Source organism: Peromyscus eremicus, chromosome 16_21 (assembly GCF_949786415.1).
Source record: "Peromyscus eremicus chromosome 16_21, PerEre_H2_v1, whole genome shotgun sequence".
NCBI classification, from domain to species: domain Eukaryota; kingdom Metazoa; phylum Chordata; class Mammalia; order Rodentia; family Cricetidae; genus Peromyscus; species Peromyscus eremicus.
Window position 1 is genome coordinate 67,472,038 of NC_081432.1, and position 17,242 is coordinate 67,489,279.

Here is a 17,242-nt window from a genome sequence, read left to right on the forward strand (position 1 = left end):
TCATTAATGACGTGGAAAACATTGTATCTTGGGGATGTGTGTGGTTAATTCTAATTCTAACTTCGTTTCTGTTGCTGTGATAAAATATTTGATTTTTGCCGGCGGTGGTGGCGCACACGCCTTTAATCCCAGCACTTGGGAGGCAGAGCCAGGCAGATCTCTGTGAGTTCAAGGCCAGCCTGGGCTACAGAGTGAGTTCCAGGAAAGGCGCAAAGCTACACAGAGAAACCCTGAATTGAAAAACAAAACAAAACAAAAAAAATTGATTTTTTTTTTTTTAAAAAAAAAGCAGTTTCAGAGGAGAAAGGGGTTTTATTCAGCTTACAATCCAGGTTATAATCCTTCATAGAAGGGAAGTCACATGGCAGGAGCTCCTCCAAGCTAATCAGATCATATTTATAGTCTGAGCAGATTGAAATGGATGCATGCAGGCTTGTTTATGTTCAGCTTGGTTTCTCTACTCTTAGGAAGATCAGGACCTTCGTCATAGTGAATGGTGCCAACCCAACGTAAACAGTTACTCTTTGGGTCTCCTTCCCCAGGAGATTCTAGGTCCTATCAAGTTGACATAGGTAACCATCACACAGTGATACCAGAGTCTTTATAAATTAATGACTTTGTGTAAGTAAGCCTTTGGGAGAACAAATTTTATTTTTTGGGACTGTTTTGTAAACAGTTTGTGTAGCCCTGGCTATTATAAAAACTGTGGAAGGGCCTGGCAGTGTCGCACAACTTTAATCCCAGCACTCGGGAGGCAGAGGCAGGTGGATCTCTGTGAGTTACAGGCTACTGAGTGAGTTCCAAGAAAGGCTCCAAAGCTACAAAGAGAGACCCTGTCTCAACAAACAAACAAACAAACAAACAAACAAACAACAACAAACCAACCAACCAATCAAACAAACAAAAAACCAGCAGCAGGCAAGCTTGGCAGTTGGAGCCAAGGGCCCAAGAAAGCCATACTACATAACAGAACTTACGTGGGTACAGTGTGCCTCTAGAGATAAAGGCTGAGGAGATGAAGAATAAGAAAGGAAGAGAAGAAGAGACAGGAAAGAGGGGGTAGAGAGGAGGTGTAGAAGCAGTCACGTGGGAAGAGAGAGAGGAGTGGGGGAGGGGTTTGCCTTTAATAAGGGGATTTAGCACATGTGTATAGAAACTATGTATCCACACAGCCTTATGTGCACAGACTACGGCCTTAGGACCTGGGCTGTCTAGGTATTTGCCTGAATCTTAGCAAGTGCATCCTGTCAGGTCTCCAAGGGGCGGGCCAGGTAATGTCTAAATGCTAACACTGGCTGTCCTAGAACTCACTATGTAGACCAGGCTGGCTTCAAACTCAGAGACCTGTCTGCCTTTGCCTCCTGAGTGCTAGTATTAAAGGCATGTGCCACCACCACATGGCTGAGAGAGTAAGTTCCGTGTTGATTCTAAACTAATAAGAGTTCTTGTTCTTTTATGTGATGAGATGAGAGTTTTCTCTAGAAAATTTAATCTACAACTCTCTTGGAAAAGTGCACATTTCTGAATGTTTTTTTGTCCTCTGATATTCTTGCTAAAACTACAAGAGTGATGAAAGATAAGGTAGCAAAGTATTAAAAATTTCACAGACCGAAACATTTATCCAAGAACCTCATTTTGCATCTTTTCTCATTAAAGAGGTTTTGACCTTTCCGTTCCGTGTCTGTGCTTTTCTCCTTGATGCTCCAGTTATTGAAGTGGGAACAGAATCATAATTCTGTTTTTCTGTTTTTCACTTTTTCCTCCACTGTGACCAGAAGGGAGATTTCCCTGGGTAGTGCTGTTTATTTTGAAGGAAAGGAAAGACATTTTTTGTGGACTGAGATTGCCTGTTGTTTTGCAAATAACTCCTGAGATAACTGGTTGGATTCAGAGTTAGTGTGGTCATATAGCTACATGAACATGCTGCCTTCAATTCTTTTCAGGGTGTGAATAATTTTGTGCAGTACAAATTTAGTCACTTGCCATCAAAAGAGAGGCAAACAACAGTTGAGCTGGCCAAGATGTTTCTGAATCGAATCAACTACTGGCACCTGGAAGCTCCATCACAGCGGAGACTAAGGTCTCCCAATGATGACATCACTGGATACAAGGAGAACTACACAAGGTAATTGAGTTGAGGTACTGCACCCTGGCTCCAAACATGAAATTACTATTTGCCTCACAGGAAAGGGTTTGCCCACTTATGGTGACCCCACCGACTCATAGAACATGCCTATGTAGTTTAACTTTCAAGTTCTTAGTTTGCTTTTTTAAATCAGGCAGTATGTATGTATGTATGTATGTATGTATGTATGTATGTATGTATGTATTTACGTGTTTGTGTATTTATTCTCTGCCATGTCACTTGTGTGGCAGTCAGAGAACGAATTGTAGGGATTTGTTCTCTCCTTCCACCGTGTGATACAGGGGATGTAACCCAGCCCTCAAGGCTGGTGGCATACACTGGCACTCACTGAGCCATCCCACTGGCTCTGATAATATTAAACTAAATACGATTAATTTAATTTGTGTGTTTTATTTCTTCAATGTGGCTACTATCTAATTTAAAATAGCTACGTGAGCCAGTGGCTCACGCCTTTAATCCCTTGGTAGGCAGAAGCAGGCAGATCTCTGACAAGAGCAGCCTGGTCTACATTAGTGAGTTCCAGGTCAACCAGAGCTATATAAGGAGACCCTAGCTCAAAGGAAAAAAAATACAAGAACTAATACATACCTTTCATTTTTAAAAAAATTAGCCTTTTTATGTTAATTTTAATGAGAAGGATACAAAATCACATAATAAACTAGGCATGAAGGATAAATTAGAAAACAAACAATTTGGCACATTCAGTATACAAAGTATTAAGACCTATATTTATCTTCATTTAAATAGCAGTGGCCAGAATTATCCATTTTATCTCTTTTCATGATATTCTTACTGTGTGTTTGTTTGAGAGAGGGAGCATGTAGCCCAGGTAGCTTTGAACTCACTCTATACCCCAGGCTGTTTAGTTTTGTGGTTTTTTTTTTTTTGTTGTTGTTTTTGTTTTTGTTTTTGTTTTTGTTTTTGTTTTTGTTTTTTTTGAGACAGGGTTTCTCTGTGTAGCTTTGCACCTTTCCTGGAACTTGTTCTGTAGTCCACAGAGATCTGAACTCACAGAGATCGTCTGCCTCTGCCTCCTGAGTGCTGAGATTAAAGGCATGTGCCACCACCGCCCAGCCCCAGGCTGGTTTTTAACATAGGATCCTCTGCTTAATGTCATGAGTTCTGAGATTGCAGCTGTACACTACCAAGCCTGTCTTTGTAGCTCTTATGGGAGAAAATTATTGTTTCATAAATAAAAAAATAGGACCAAAAATAAAAAGCAAATAATTAAAAGAAAAGGTATATGTGTGCATACGTGTGATTCTATGCTCTCAGGAAGCAGAGGCAGGAAGACTGTGAGTTCCAGGCCAACCTGGACTATAGGCTACATAGAAGCCTTGTCTTTAAGAGGGGGGTTTGGGGTAGAAGGGAAGGAAAAGAGAGAGAGAGAATCAAATGTATAAACAACATGAGAGACATGGCCATATTTTAGAAAACAAAAATAAAGCCAGGTGTGGTGGCATTTACATTTAATCACAGCACCCAGGAGGCAAAGGCAGGCAGATCTCTGAGTTCAAGGCCAGCCTAGTCTACAGAGTGAATTCCAGAACCGCCAGGGCTTCATACACAGAGAAACCCTGTCTCCAACAAACAAACAAGCAAACAATAAGAAATAAAAGAAAAGAAAGTAATTATAGGGTGGCACTTGGGAACTATCAAGAAATGGGTAGCACATATTAATAGATACTTAAGGAATAGAAAAAACAAAGTGGGTTTTGAGTGGGCTCAGGGCTTACTTCTTTCTCTACCTCTGTGAGCTGTAGATGAGTCTCTTCTCTGATGCTCAGTTTCTTCTTCTGTGAAGTTGTATTCTGTGGGAGTTTTCACTGCTGCATGGCACAAAACAGGTGCAGGGAAGATTTTTGGTTTGTTTTCACCCCACACACAGTGCTGTCTAAAACACAGTCTGCCAATGTGGAGTTGTGTAGCTGGATAACAGACAAGAGTAATGGATAATTGACCAAGATTGTCTTTGGCAACATGTATACTTCAATTGGAATGATACAGAGAAGATTAGCATGGCCGCTAGGCAAGAATGATGCACAAATTCATATCTTTATTTCAGTTTTCTCAGGGTCCCCTATAGGTGCCATTGTCCCAAGACAACAAAGTAATTTTAAGAACACAATGCCCACATTCCCAAGAGGTGGGGTGGGTGGTTTTTGGTCATTTGATAAATGTTTGTCATCATTTGGAGGAGTTGGTCACAAGTTGTTATTGATCATGGTCAGGGAAGATACTAAACACAGCATATTAGATTCAGGGATTTCATTCTGAAAAGAAAAGGGGGTGGGATATAGAAATTATAGGATAAAAGGGTATATTATTGAATCTACTTTCTAACAAAAAAAAACTACTAGTCTCACTTATTTTACATTGATATGGATCTTTGCATATTGATCCAAATTTAGGGTTATTTTCGTTATACTGTATATGTTTTTACTCTTGTTTAAAATATTTTTGTATATTGATACAAATTTAGGGTTATTTTTGTTATACTGTATATAAGTTTCTACTCTTGTAGAAATTGTAGATATTGTACCTATGCTGCTCATTTAAAAATGCCATGTTAAGTTTTAGTCCTTGAAAGCTATTAAGGATAATAAAAAAAGACAGGTTAACAGTTAGTCATCTATGACGATCAAACTTATAGTCATGTTAGATTTGTTTTCACAGTTAAACTGATGTTATAGATAGATAGATGGTCTTCATTCACTTCAGAGACTTACAGAATATGACATTTAAAATGTTTTAATAACCTAAGACTTTTCATGACAGTGAGATATGTCTGTTCCTGGAAGCACCAATCTACTTCATAAAAGTATGATGGGCATTGATGAACCTCCATATGGAGTTTTCTTTCATTGTGACAAAGCTAGCCATTTGGGCAAGAAACTGCCTTTACCTTGACTGCTGACAGCATACTGTACAAACTGGACAAGCAGGACACAAAGGAATAAGACTTTCAAACTTTGCCAAGATAAGGTGGGACAGTCCTTCAAAATTCTTGCTTCACAGAAAAGTCTGTCAGATATGGTAGGCCTGTAGGCTGAAAGATGGCTGTCCCAACACTGCAGAGGAAACTTGGGTGACTGTCCAGGCAGCCAGCTGTTTCTGTCATTTCTATAATTTTGGAAATTGCTTGCTCTGCACTTCCTGTTTGCTAAAGTAATATATCCTTCTTGGGTCTCTGATGGAGTTGAAGATGAGATAGTTGTTCATTTTTCTTTGTTACCAAATTCAAAAAGGAAACTCACAAAAAAGGTGTAAAGTGTATAAGGTTGAGAGACACAAAAGCTCAAATTGTTTATCTAAGAAAATGTTTTGAGGTCTAAAAAAACAAAATAAAATAGTTTGGGGTTGCTAATACAAGCTAGGATAAAAAGTAAATTCTTCAAAGTACAAAACTTTGGACTCACCAAGATAGGATAGATAATGGAATATTTACTCTGAATTTGCCAAATACAGATGAACTGGACATTGTGAATGTAATTCTTACCTGATAATTGTTCTTACTGTTTATAGTTTTATTATATTAGAGTTAAAAACCTTTCCTCTTTTTATCTATTTATCTATTTATCTATCTGTCTGTCTGTCTGTCTGTCTATCTATTTATTTATTTATTTATTTTCAAGACAGTGTTTCTCTGTATAACAGTTCTGACTGTCCTGGAAATCACTTTTTAGACCAGCTGGCCTCAGACTCACAGAGATTCACCTGCTTCTGCTTCCCAAGTGTGTGGGGCATTTACCTACCACCCCCACAGTTCCCCAGAGTTTTCTTGAGTGAGAGCAGCAGGAAATATTAGATAGAAGGATTTATTGCGGAGAATCTTGGGGAGATAAACAGATAGAAAATAAAGGATAGCCTCGAGAGGGCCTGGAACCTTTTCCAACGGGCCCGACTGTCTCTGCCCCAGGGTTTTTATAGAGATGCCAAGGGGTGGAGCAAAAGACCTCCTCCCCCAGTACAGCCAAGTGCAGACCATCTCAGACACCTGCACTCAGGCTCGTGGTCCTAATCATCCTCTATGCGGACCTGCTGGGTCAAGCCATGAGGAACCCGAGAACGGGCTCCCACACAAGTGCTGGGATTAAAAGTATGTACCACCACTGCCCAGCTAAAACCTTTCCTTTTATTTAGAGGGGGGGATGTTGTTGAATAATCTTTTTGTACATTATGAAGATGTGTCTTTGCCAAGGCAACTTCTGATTGGTTTAATAAAGAGCTGAATGGCCAATAGCTAGTCAGGAAGGACTTTCAGGCACAGGAGAAGGAGAGAAGATGAATTTAGGCATGGGAGAGATGTCAGAGGACACAGAGAGGAAACAGAAGGTGCAAGATGGAAGAGAGGTAAAATGCCATGAGGCAGAATGTAGATTAGTATAAATGGGTTAATTTAAGTTATAAGTGCTAGTGGGACAAACCTAAACTATAGGCCGAGCTTTCATAATTAATAAGTCTCCATGTCATTTTTTGGTGAGCTGGCGGCCCAAAGAAAAATCCCGTCTACAGTGAGTGTTTGAATGAGACCTTTGCAGCTATGATGGCTTCTGATAGAAACAGCACAAGAGCCTTTTGGTGCTCAGCATCCACAGCCTACAGCCGAAGGCAGAGCCTGCCCAGAGAGTCAATGGATGAGTCTCCATATGCACTAGGACTCGTTCATTTCTGGATCAAGAGCCTTAGTTCATAATATCAGGAAATGAAGGTAGATGCACTCAACTCCCTGTTTCTTCTATCATGCCCTTTGATGAAGAAAGAAAAGCAGGGAGAAGAACCCAGCAAAGTTGAGGGAGTTAAAACAAAGAAACCTCATATTTATGGAGCACACTATTGGCGTGAAAATGAGGCAAAATAGGATTTTCTGTGGTGAATATTGGACTCAGAGATGATGGTCATTGTTCTAGAGCTAACTTGTAAAGCTTTATTCAGTAAAAAATAAAAAACAACCTGAGGTAACACACACCTGTAATCTTAGTCCTCAGGAGGGTCAGGAGTTCAAAGCCTGAATGAGCTACAGGAGACCCTACCTCAAAATTCAAAATAAATGAAGCAGATTTAACAATATTACTTTTTACTATTATGAATAAAAGAACAAGTGTTTCAAGTTTTAAATTATAATTTAGCCAGTTGTGGTGGCACACTCCTTTAATCCCAATACTTGGGAGGTAGAGGTAGATGGATCTTTGAGTTTGAAGCCACGCTATTCAATATAGTTAGTTCCAGGCCAGCCAAGGGCTACAAAGAAAGACTCTATCCCAAAAACAAACAAACAATAAAAGCTTTTATTATATTTATAAATATTTATATTTATAAATCATCATCTTTGTAGCAGAAATGCCAGTTTCTTAGCGTGTCAGCTGCCTGTAATGGACCTAAGTCAGGACCACTCAGATACAGATGTGAACCCCTGATAACACATACTTTTAACCCCACACTCAGGAGACTGGAGCAGGAGGCTTTTAAGTTCAAGGCCAGCCTGCATGAGGCTCTGATTCACAGAGGGGTGGAGATAATAGATAGAAACTTTAAATAAGTTTTACTCTTTATCAAAAGTATGGTCATCTATAGCAGGTGTGGTGGTACATATCTTTAATCCTAGAACTCCAGAGGCAGAGGCAGAGGCAGGTGGATCTCTGAATTCAAGGCTAACCTGGTCTACAAAGTGAGTTCCAGGACAGCCAGGACTGTTAAACAGAGAAACTATGTCTCAATAAACAACCAAACCAAACCAGACCAAAACAAAACAAAAAAGTATTGCCATCTATCTATAGGATTAATGTGGAAAATTCCCAGATACTGTGATTAAAAGTGTGCTAGGATTATGAAGTGTGCTATCAAGACTGGTTTATGCTGTGTTGAGGATTGAATCCTGGGCCTGCATGTAAGCAAACCCTGTACCAACTGTGTTACAACTCCAGCCCTGTTTTCTTGTATTTTAATGTCAAATTTTAAATAGTGTCAAGATAATCAGAGTTGCATGGAGTTCAACTTCTGATTACTAAGATTTGTGACCAGGTAGCTCATGTGTTTGTATTTTATAATTAGTTATTGGGCTGGCCTCCTCTCATCCCCAGATACTCTTTCTGTCTTAGTTGTGGTTCTATTGCTGTGAAGAGACACCATGACCACTGCAACTCTTATAAAGGAAAACATTTAACTGGGGCTGACTCACAGTTTAGAGGTTTAGTCCATTATCATCATGGTGGGAAACACGGCAGTGTGTAAGCCAATATGGTGCTGGAAAAGGAGCTAGAATTCTTTTTTTTTTTTTTTTTTGAGACAGGGTTTCTCTGTGTAGCTTTGCGCCTTTCCTGGGACTCACTTGGTAGTCCAGGCTGGCCTCGAACTCACAGAGATCCGCCTGGCTCTGCCTCCCGAGTGCTGGGATTAAAGGCGTGTGCCACCACCGCCCGGCTGTGGAGCTAGAATTCTATATCTTCATCCACAGGCAGCAGGAAAGAGACTGAACTACACTATGTCTCAAAGCCTGTCCTCATAGTGACACACTTCCTCCAACAAGACCACACTTCCTGATAGGGCCACTCACTCTGGGCCAAGCATTCGAACACGAGTCTATGGCAGCCATTCCTATTCAGACCACCACACTTTACCTTTCACTGAGTGAGCACAGTTAACATTCAATAATATTGGCTTCAAAGGAGATGAATTTTAGAATTATAGAATAACTAATGCCTTTTTTGCTAAAAAGGTCACTTTCAATAAATTAGTAAAATTTAAAATTATTACAGAATAGTACTTGTACATGAAATATTAAGAGAGAAATTTGAGAGAAGAAACAGAAGTAGCATACACAGGGGTTTTACGATTGTGAATCTAGGGAGATGGCTCAGTGGTTAGAGCACACTGCCTTTGCAGAGGATCTGTGTTTGGTTCCTTGCACTCATATTAAGTGGTTCATAACCACCTGAAACTCCAGTTCCAAGGGATCTTACACCCTCTGCTGGCCTCCTCAAGCAGCACGCACACACATGGTGCATATATGTACTTGCAGGAAAAACAGCCATACAAATAAAATAAAATTAAAAAAAAGAAAAGATTGTGAATCAAAGCAGATGCAGTAACACTAACCTGCTTCTTCCTAATGAGTGACTCATGCCTGTAACCCAGTACTCAGGAGTCTGGGGTAGCAAGATTGCTATGAGTTCAAGACCAGGATAGGCTACAGAGTACAACTATCTCAAAATATGGAGGTGGGACAGGGAGCAAGCAAAAAGCCTCTTCCTTCTCTTCCACCCATCTTCTGTCTTTCCATCCCTCACTCCCTTCCCAGTTCCCTGGTGTAGCTCAGCCTGGTGTTGAACCTGCTGTCGTCTTGCCTTAGCCTTCTAGATAAGGGAACTTACAGGCGTGTGTGGTCAAAGTGAAACGCTACGGCTCCATTGCCACCACTCATTGGGTAGTATGGGGGTTAGGTACAGAATTAGATGGAAAAAAAGACCCAAAAAACAAGACCACAGATGTGCACAGTGGTATGCTGTTTGTTTGCATCCTCACTTCACCTTACGGGTGGTGTCCTCAGTGAGGGGAGAATGAGCTTTGATTTTTGGAAAGTAGCACTGACTTGGAAGAGGATGATTTGCAAAATGACATTCCCACAAGGTTTCCTTAGTTACAGCTGCATTCTGGGACTCCCATGATCTATGCTTGTAGCTGTTCCTGGGAGATGCAGGGCCTGCGTCTGCTGCCTGAAAATCCAAGGGCTGTTTCTGATTATTTTCATTCTTTAGCGTCAGTGTTGGAAGAAGCTCTCTAAATCAGATGTCCCCTACTGGCAGTTCACTGCAGACTTGCGGTCAGATCAAGCAAACCTGGTCCCTCTCCGACCCTACAGTGCTGAAAGCAGTTTTGACTTTGAGCTTACAGAGTGTACCTAAGCGACAGATGGTCAAAGCTTATTACTTCCTGTACCTGACTGGGTTCTGAATAGTCTTAAAGCTCTTTATCTGCTCTCCACAGCTTCAGTGGTAAGAGAGTGTTGCCTAGGCAATTCATTCATTTTTTTCATTCACTCCTTCACTTACTCATTTATCATAAGAAGTGTGTGTGTGTGTGTGTGTGTGTGTGTGTGTGTGTGTGTGTGTGTGAAAAGGACAACTTGTGGGAATTGGTTCTTTCCTTCTCCCATCTGGGTCTCGGGGATGGAACTTTGGTTGTAAGACTTAGAAGCAAATGGCTTCCCCCTTGAGTGATCTTAGAAAAGGGAGTTTCTTTATTGCTTTTCCTTTTTCTTTCTCACTTATATAGTTTATGTATTTTTTTTTTCTTGTCAGTCCTGGGGAATCAAACCCAGGACCTTACTTATGTTAAGAAAGCATTCTACCTCAGAGCTACATCTCAAACCTCACTTTATATACATACTTCCTTCTTTAATTTTTAAAAAATTTTAAGTACTTATACTATTAAAATATCTTATACCTACCAAATAATTTATAGAAAGCAGTCATTTCCCAGCTCTCTGTAATTAGACATGGTCATTTAGGCCACTTAGATGTGATATTATGTGCTTTTTCAGATGCTTACTATCTTTAAAAGTAGGATGCTTCAGATGAATAGGTTTTCTAATTGATGTGATCTGTCAATCTGACTTTACACAAACAGTGACAGGATTATACCACACAATACATCTGATTATGCTGAATTTTGACTTCCCAAGATTCAGTGACCCAGGCAGCCACACTTCCCTTGGTGTTCAGTGAGTTAGGTACAGATTCTCCTCCCTGGCCCTCAGAAGCTTTGCTGTTGACATGTAGGAATGTTGGGCTCAATCTTCAGTACCCATCTACCTTAGCATCCAAAGTGCAGGGTTTATAGGCCATAGCTCCTGGACTATAATCTCAATATAAATCAAAATCAAATTACACTCTGTACCTTAAACATGCTATCTCAGTCCATAGAAAATCTGGTGAATTCACTGTGACTTGTCCCTGTCTTATAGACAAGAAAGTGGGCACTGAACAATGTGATATTTCCATGTATGTTGGGCGCCAAATGTAGATGTAACCAACCGTCTTTTTAAATAAGAAACATAGAGCCAATACAGAGATGAAAGCCAAGAGGTCAGAGCAATAGCTAAGAGCTAAAAACCTTACCCCTCACTGTCGCTGTTGTCCTATCTCTCCGAAAGAGACCTACTTCCCGTGTGTCTGTCTTTTTTTTTTTTTTATAGAGTTTCTGTTCTGCCTTCTCATTGGTTGTAAACCCAACCATATGACCTCCTAGTCACTGCCTGTCTGTACAGACCTCCAGGTCTTCTATGGTTGGTATTGAGATTAAAGGCATGTGTCTCCATGCTGGCTGTATTCTTGAACACATAGAGATCCGCTTAGCTCTGCCTCCCAAGAGCTGGGATTAAAGGCGTGCACCACCACCACCCAGCTTCTGCTAAGGCTTGCTATTAGCTCTGACCCCCAGGCAACTTTATTTATTAACATACAAATCACATTTTAGTACAAATAAAATATCACCATATTTCCCCTTTTCTATTTTAATAAAAAGAAAAAAGGAAAAAAGTTGTAACTAATGTAAGGAAAACTATATATAAAAGTACAATAACTATATACCATATATACAAGTAATAAATACCTAAACAATGTCTAGTCCATTTGTATTTGACAAATTCAGAGAAAATAATTCCATTATCTATCCTATTTTGGTAAGTCCAAAATGTACCTAATTCACTTTCTATCCTAACTAATCTTCAACTATAACTAACTAATCTTCAACTCCCTCAGAGACCCAAGAAGGAAATAATATTACCTAATAAAAAATAAAAACAGGAAGTGCATGCAAGCAGCCTCCAGAAAAAAAATGTGAGTTGATAGAATCAGCCAGCTGCCTGGACAGTCACCTGAGGTTTCTCCGCAGTGTTGGGGCATCATCTTCAGCCTATAGGCTTAGCGTATCTGACAGACTCATTTGTGAAGTAAGATGTACACAAGGTCAATAGTTCGACCTCACATTGGGTGAGAGCAGTCCATGTACCAGAAACACCTGAATTCCACTAGTGTCATGTCATGATTTAGGGTTTTAAATTCTGGAAATTGTTGATTTTTTTTTTTTTTTAAATTTAGCTATCCATTCTTCTTGGCTATGTGTGTGTGTGGCTTCATCTCAGCATCCTGTTCTTCTCCATATCCTTTTATTAAATGCCAGTCTACTATTGAGAGGTGTAAGTTTAGTTTCTCTTCAAGAATAACTGTTTCAGCTGTCGTTCCACTGCACATCAGAAGCCATTGGCCCACTGCCTGTTCAGCTGCCTTCAAAGAAAAGGGCACTGTACCTTTTCCAGATTGCGAAGGCCACTTCAGGGATGGTGCCTTATTGTCCTGGCCTCAGAAGATGCCTTTTGATAAAGCCATAACCCCACTTGTTTTGACAAGAATCGGTAGTCCTTTGTTTCATGTCCTGTCTGTCCTGTTTGTCAGCAGTTGATTCGAGGATACTTTGTTGTCTAGTGGCTAACTTCTGCCACAATGAAAGTTAACTCCATATGCAGTTTCATCAATGCTCATATTCTCTCTGAGGTAGATTGGTACTGCCAGGAGCTGACATGTCTCATAGTCATAACCAAAAGATTCTTTATATCCTAATAGTTGGTAATAATAACATTCAAGGATCAGAAAATTGCATTACATTGTTAAATGAACGTTATAAGTACAATTAGAAATATACATATAGCATTTTCTAACAATATCAATTTCAATATATATAATTGGTATATAATATAAAACAATCCAATCCAATGTAAAGTATTTAAAACTAGTAATTGTCTTTTTTAAAACAACAACCTTAAATCTAATTTCCTTTGCTTAGCCCTTTTCCTAACCCTTAACAACAACTTGTGACCAACCCCCCTAAACAATGAAAATTATTCCAGACCCAAAACCCATTAAAAAGACCAAAAAACCACCCACCCCACACCACCTTTTTGGGAATGTGGGCGTCGTATTCTTAAAATTGCTTCCTGCTGGGTATGGGCAAAGTTATCTTTATCCTGAAAAGAAAAATTTTAGGTTAATTGTCAAATTCTAGGAAAGGTAACTATATCCTTCATTATCCAGTCTGTGTATAATGCCAAAGTTCAGGGTTTATCTCAAGTCCTTATTCAAGTAGTCTTTGAAACTGGATCATCTCAGCTAGCCCTCTCAAAATTGCTCTGAGCACTTTGTAGTCCAAAGCTGATCTGTAGATGATGTTTGTCAGCTTAGTGATATTATTATTGTCCATGTGGAATTGTTGTTGTGGGGCCCCATCTTCTTTCTGGAGGCTTCAGTTGATGTTAGGCCTGGCCGTGATTTCCTGCAGAAAACTGATAAGAGACTCGAACACAAAGACATATATATGCAGCTAATTGAAGCCTTTTTTTCTAGAATTAGTTAGTACTCTATATGACCATTCATATCTTAACAAAGTTTAAAATGTATATATATATATATATATAAATCTTGTAAGTTTTGATATAAAATTCATACTTTAAGAAAAGTTTAAAGAATCAGAATAGAATCAAAGAGTTGAGATTAGTAATAGAGTAGTCCCTTAATTAATTTTATTTTTCTCCTGTCCCATAGCAGAAGATGGCTTTTTTCTTCTGTCATGATACAGGGAGTTTGCATTTTCCTTTTAACAACATGCTTGAGTTTAAAGAAGGAGAGAGCCATTCTCCAACTCCAAAGTCAGCTTTAAATTTTAATTGAACTGGGACTATTAGAAGACCAATAGTGTTAAATTTCTTTAGAGAAGAGCAGAAACAAACATTTAGGAAGACATAAAAAATTTTTTAGATGATATACCCATAGGCCATTTCACTCTGTTTCCTGGGATAGATGATTTGTCCCTTTTCTTCAGTTGTCTCATTTGTCCAGTGTTCTTCAGATTTCTTAACCTTCATTCTCTTAAAAGACAAAAACAAAAACCTTTCCCCAAGACTAATTTTGGGGATGTTCCTTTTTGGCAAGTTATTATCTGATTAAATGAAAAGGCATGTGATTATAAATTAGTTTAAATTGGATGTTCATGCTGGTTGATGAACTATCACCTCCTCTAAGAGGTCTCTCTTGTTCAAATCGAACCTTTATCAATTTTGATGGTACCCACAGCTTATCTTCTCCTGTAGAAACAAAAGCAAAACCTCATCCCCAACGTAACACATACCCTGGTTTCCATTCTGAGGTTAGCACATCCTTAAAGTATATAGGCTGATTTAATTCTGTAGTTTTCTCTATTATCCAATGTCTCTCTGCAGCTGTTGTTCCTTTCTTATTGGCAATGAGAACATTCAAAGTTAATAGAGCATTATGCAGTCTATTTCTGGGGTTTTTTGTTACCCCTTTCTGTTTATTTAGCATATCCTTTAGAGTTCTGTTAGTTCTTTCTATAACTGCTTGACCTGTAGGATTATGTGGTATACCTGTAATATGCTTTATATTGTAACAAGCAAAAAACTGTTTCATTTTAACAGAGACATATGCTGGAGCATTGTCAGTTTTGATTTGTGCAGGTATACTCATGATGGCCATAACTTCTAGCAAATGAGTGATTACAGAATCAGCTTTTTCAGAACTCAAAGCAGTTGCCCATTGAAATCCTGAATAAGTATTGATGGTATGGTGTACATATTTCAGTTTTCCAAATTCTGCAAAGTGAAACACGTCCATCTGCCAGATTTCATTCCTTTGAGTACCCTTTGGGTTATATCCTGCTGGTAAATGGCCTTTGATTGTAGAAGGAACAAGTAGGACATTTCTTTACTATTTCTTTGGCTTGTTGCCAGGTTATGGAAAAATCCTTTTTTAAACCTTTACTATTGACATGATGTTTTTTATGAAATTCTGAGGCCTCCAGCACATTTCCTATCAATAATTTATCAATCTCATCATTGCCTTGTGCTAGAGGGCCTGGCAGACCAGTATGGGATCGGATGTGAGTTATATATAAAGGATGACTCCTTTTCCTGATTGTATCTTGTAATTGAATAAATAGTGAAGTTAATTCTGAAGCATACTGAGATTCAGTTACTATGTTGAGAGGCTCTGAAAAATCCATTAATACCAACAGAATAGCATACAATTCTGGTTTTTGAACTGAATTATAAGGACTTTGAACCACTTTAATTAAATTTTCTGATTTGTAACCTGCCTTTCCTTGTTTGTTGGCATCTGTATAAAATGTACGAACTCCAGATATGGGTTTTTCCCATACAATGCGAGGCAAGATCCAATCAGCTCTCTTTTTAAGATCAATTCTGTTGCTTTTGGGATATTTGCTGTTAATTTCTCCCCAAAAATTACTGCAAGCTCTTTGCCAAGGTTCACTTTCTGTCCATAATTTTTCAATGTCCTCTTTAGTTAAAGGTATGACAAGTTCTGCTGGGTCTATTCCTGCTAAATGACCAAGTCTTAATTTTCCTTTCCAAATCAAGTCAGAGATTTTTTCCACATAAGTTTTTAATTTTTTATTAGGTTTATTTGGTAAAAATATCCATTCCAATATAATATCTTCCCTCTGCATTAATATTCCTGTAGGAGAATGCCTAGAAGGTAAAAATAACCAAAATGTAATCCAGCTTTGGATCAATACGATCCACGTGCCCTTCATGTACTTTCTTTTCTACCAAGGCCAATTCTTTCTCAGCTTCAGGTGATAATTCTCTTGGACTATTTAAGTCCTTGTCACCTTCTAAGGTTTTGAAAAAATTATTCAGTTCATCATTTTTTACACCAACAATAGTTCATAGATGAGAAATGTCTCCAAATAATCTTTGAAAGTCATTAAGAGTCTGTAGTTGATCTCTCCTAATTTGCACCTTTTGGGGTCTAATTTTTTGTAGCTCTATTTTATATCCTAAATAATTAATAGAATCTCCTCTTTGTATCTTTTCAGGAGCAATTTGTAATCCCCAGCAAGGCAAAATTTTCTTTACTTCTTCAAACATTCTTTCTAAAGTATCTTCATTTGAGTCAGCTAGTAAAATATCACCCATATAATGATAAATTATAGATTTAGGTCAAGTGACAAAGCAGTATTGGACTTCAGGCTCCCTGTATGATGACAGAATAGGAGGAGGCCCACATGCAGTCACAGAGGGTGTATAAGGGCCAGCTTGTCTCATCCCAGGCTCACTTACCTGGTAGTGATCTTATTGGCTGTCATCAAAGGCCTGGTTCCTTTAGCTAAGCTTCATTGTCTAGAAGGTCTCTGTGATTGGGTGTTATGGATGACCGGGACTTGGTGGCCCCCTAATGGCACTTGTCTCCTCTTCTTACAGGTGGTTGTGCTACTGCAATGTGCCGCAGTTCTGTGACAGCCTACCTCGGTACGAAACCACAAAGGTGTTTGGGAGAACATTGCTTCGCTCGGTTTTCACCATCATGAGACGACAGCTCCTGGAGCAAGCCAGACAGGAAAAAGACAAACTGCCTCTTGAGAAACGCACGCTAATCCTCACACATTTCCCCAAGTAAGGGGGTGTGCTTGTGGGGCTTTGCTTTATCCCAAGGTCTGAGGTTGTGGAGAACAAGCCAAAGCCAACTTAAGTACCAAAATCATGAACATTAGAGAAAGCATCCTGAGAAGAAGAAGAACCCTCAGTTCCCAGGAAATATCTCTGCATTCCATACAGCAAACCTCTACTTATTTTATTTTTATTTGTTTATATTTTTTGAGACCCTGGCTGTCTTCGAACTCACTATGTAGATCAGGCTGGCCTCAAACTTACAGATATCTGCCTGTATCAGCCTCCTGAGTGCTGGGGTTAAAGGTGTATACCACCACTTCTGTTTTAGTTAGGGCTTCTATGGCTGTGAAGAGACACCATGACCATTTTCCTTATAAGGAAAACATTTAATGGGGACCGGCTTATAGTTCAGAGGTTTAGTCCATTATCATCATGGTGAGAAGCATGGCAGCATGCAGGCAGACATGGTGCTGGAAAAGGAGCTGAGAGTTCTACATCTTGATCTGAAGGCAACAGGAAGCAGCTGTGTGCCACACTGAGTGTAGCTTGAGCACAGGAGACCTCAAAACCTGCCCCTCACAGTGACACACTTCTTCCAACAAGGCGACACCTACTCC

At 39.3% G+C, this 17,242-nt stretch overlaps 1 protein-coding gene and 1 non-coding gene across 6 annotated transcripts in view; both read left to right on the forward strand.

The window, feature by feature from the left end:
- Positions 1 to 17,242, forward strand: part of Kat2b (lysine acetyltransferase 2B) — a 119,317-nt gene that overhangs the window by 56,583 nt on the left and 45,492 nt on the right. For all 5 annotated transcript variants that reach the window (XM_059244162.1, XM_059244165.1, XM_059244163.1 and 2 more), the window contains 2 exons: positions 1,944 to 2,125; positions 16,437 to 16,628. In XM_059244162.1, the coding sequence (XP_059100145.1) occupies positions 1,944 to 2,125; positions 16,437 to 16,628 (374 nt within the window). The remainder of the gene's footprint in view (positions 1 to 1,943; positions 2,126 to 16,436; positions 16,629 to 17,242) is intronic.
- LOC131894020 (U6 spliceosomal RNA) lies at positions 4,113 to 4,217 on the forward strand. Its single transcript, XR_009374809.1, has one exon. It is a non-coding gene; the product is annotated as a U6 spliceosomal RNA (small nuclear RNA).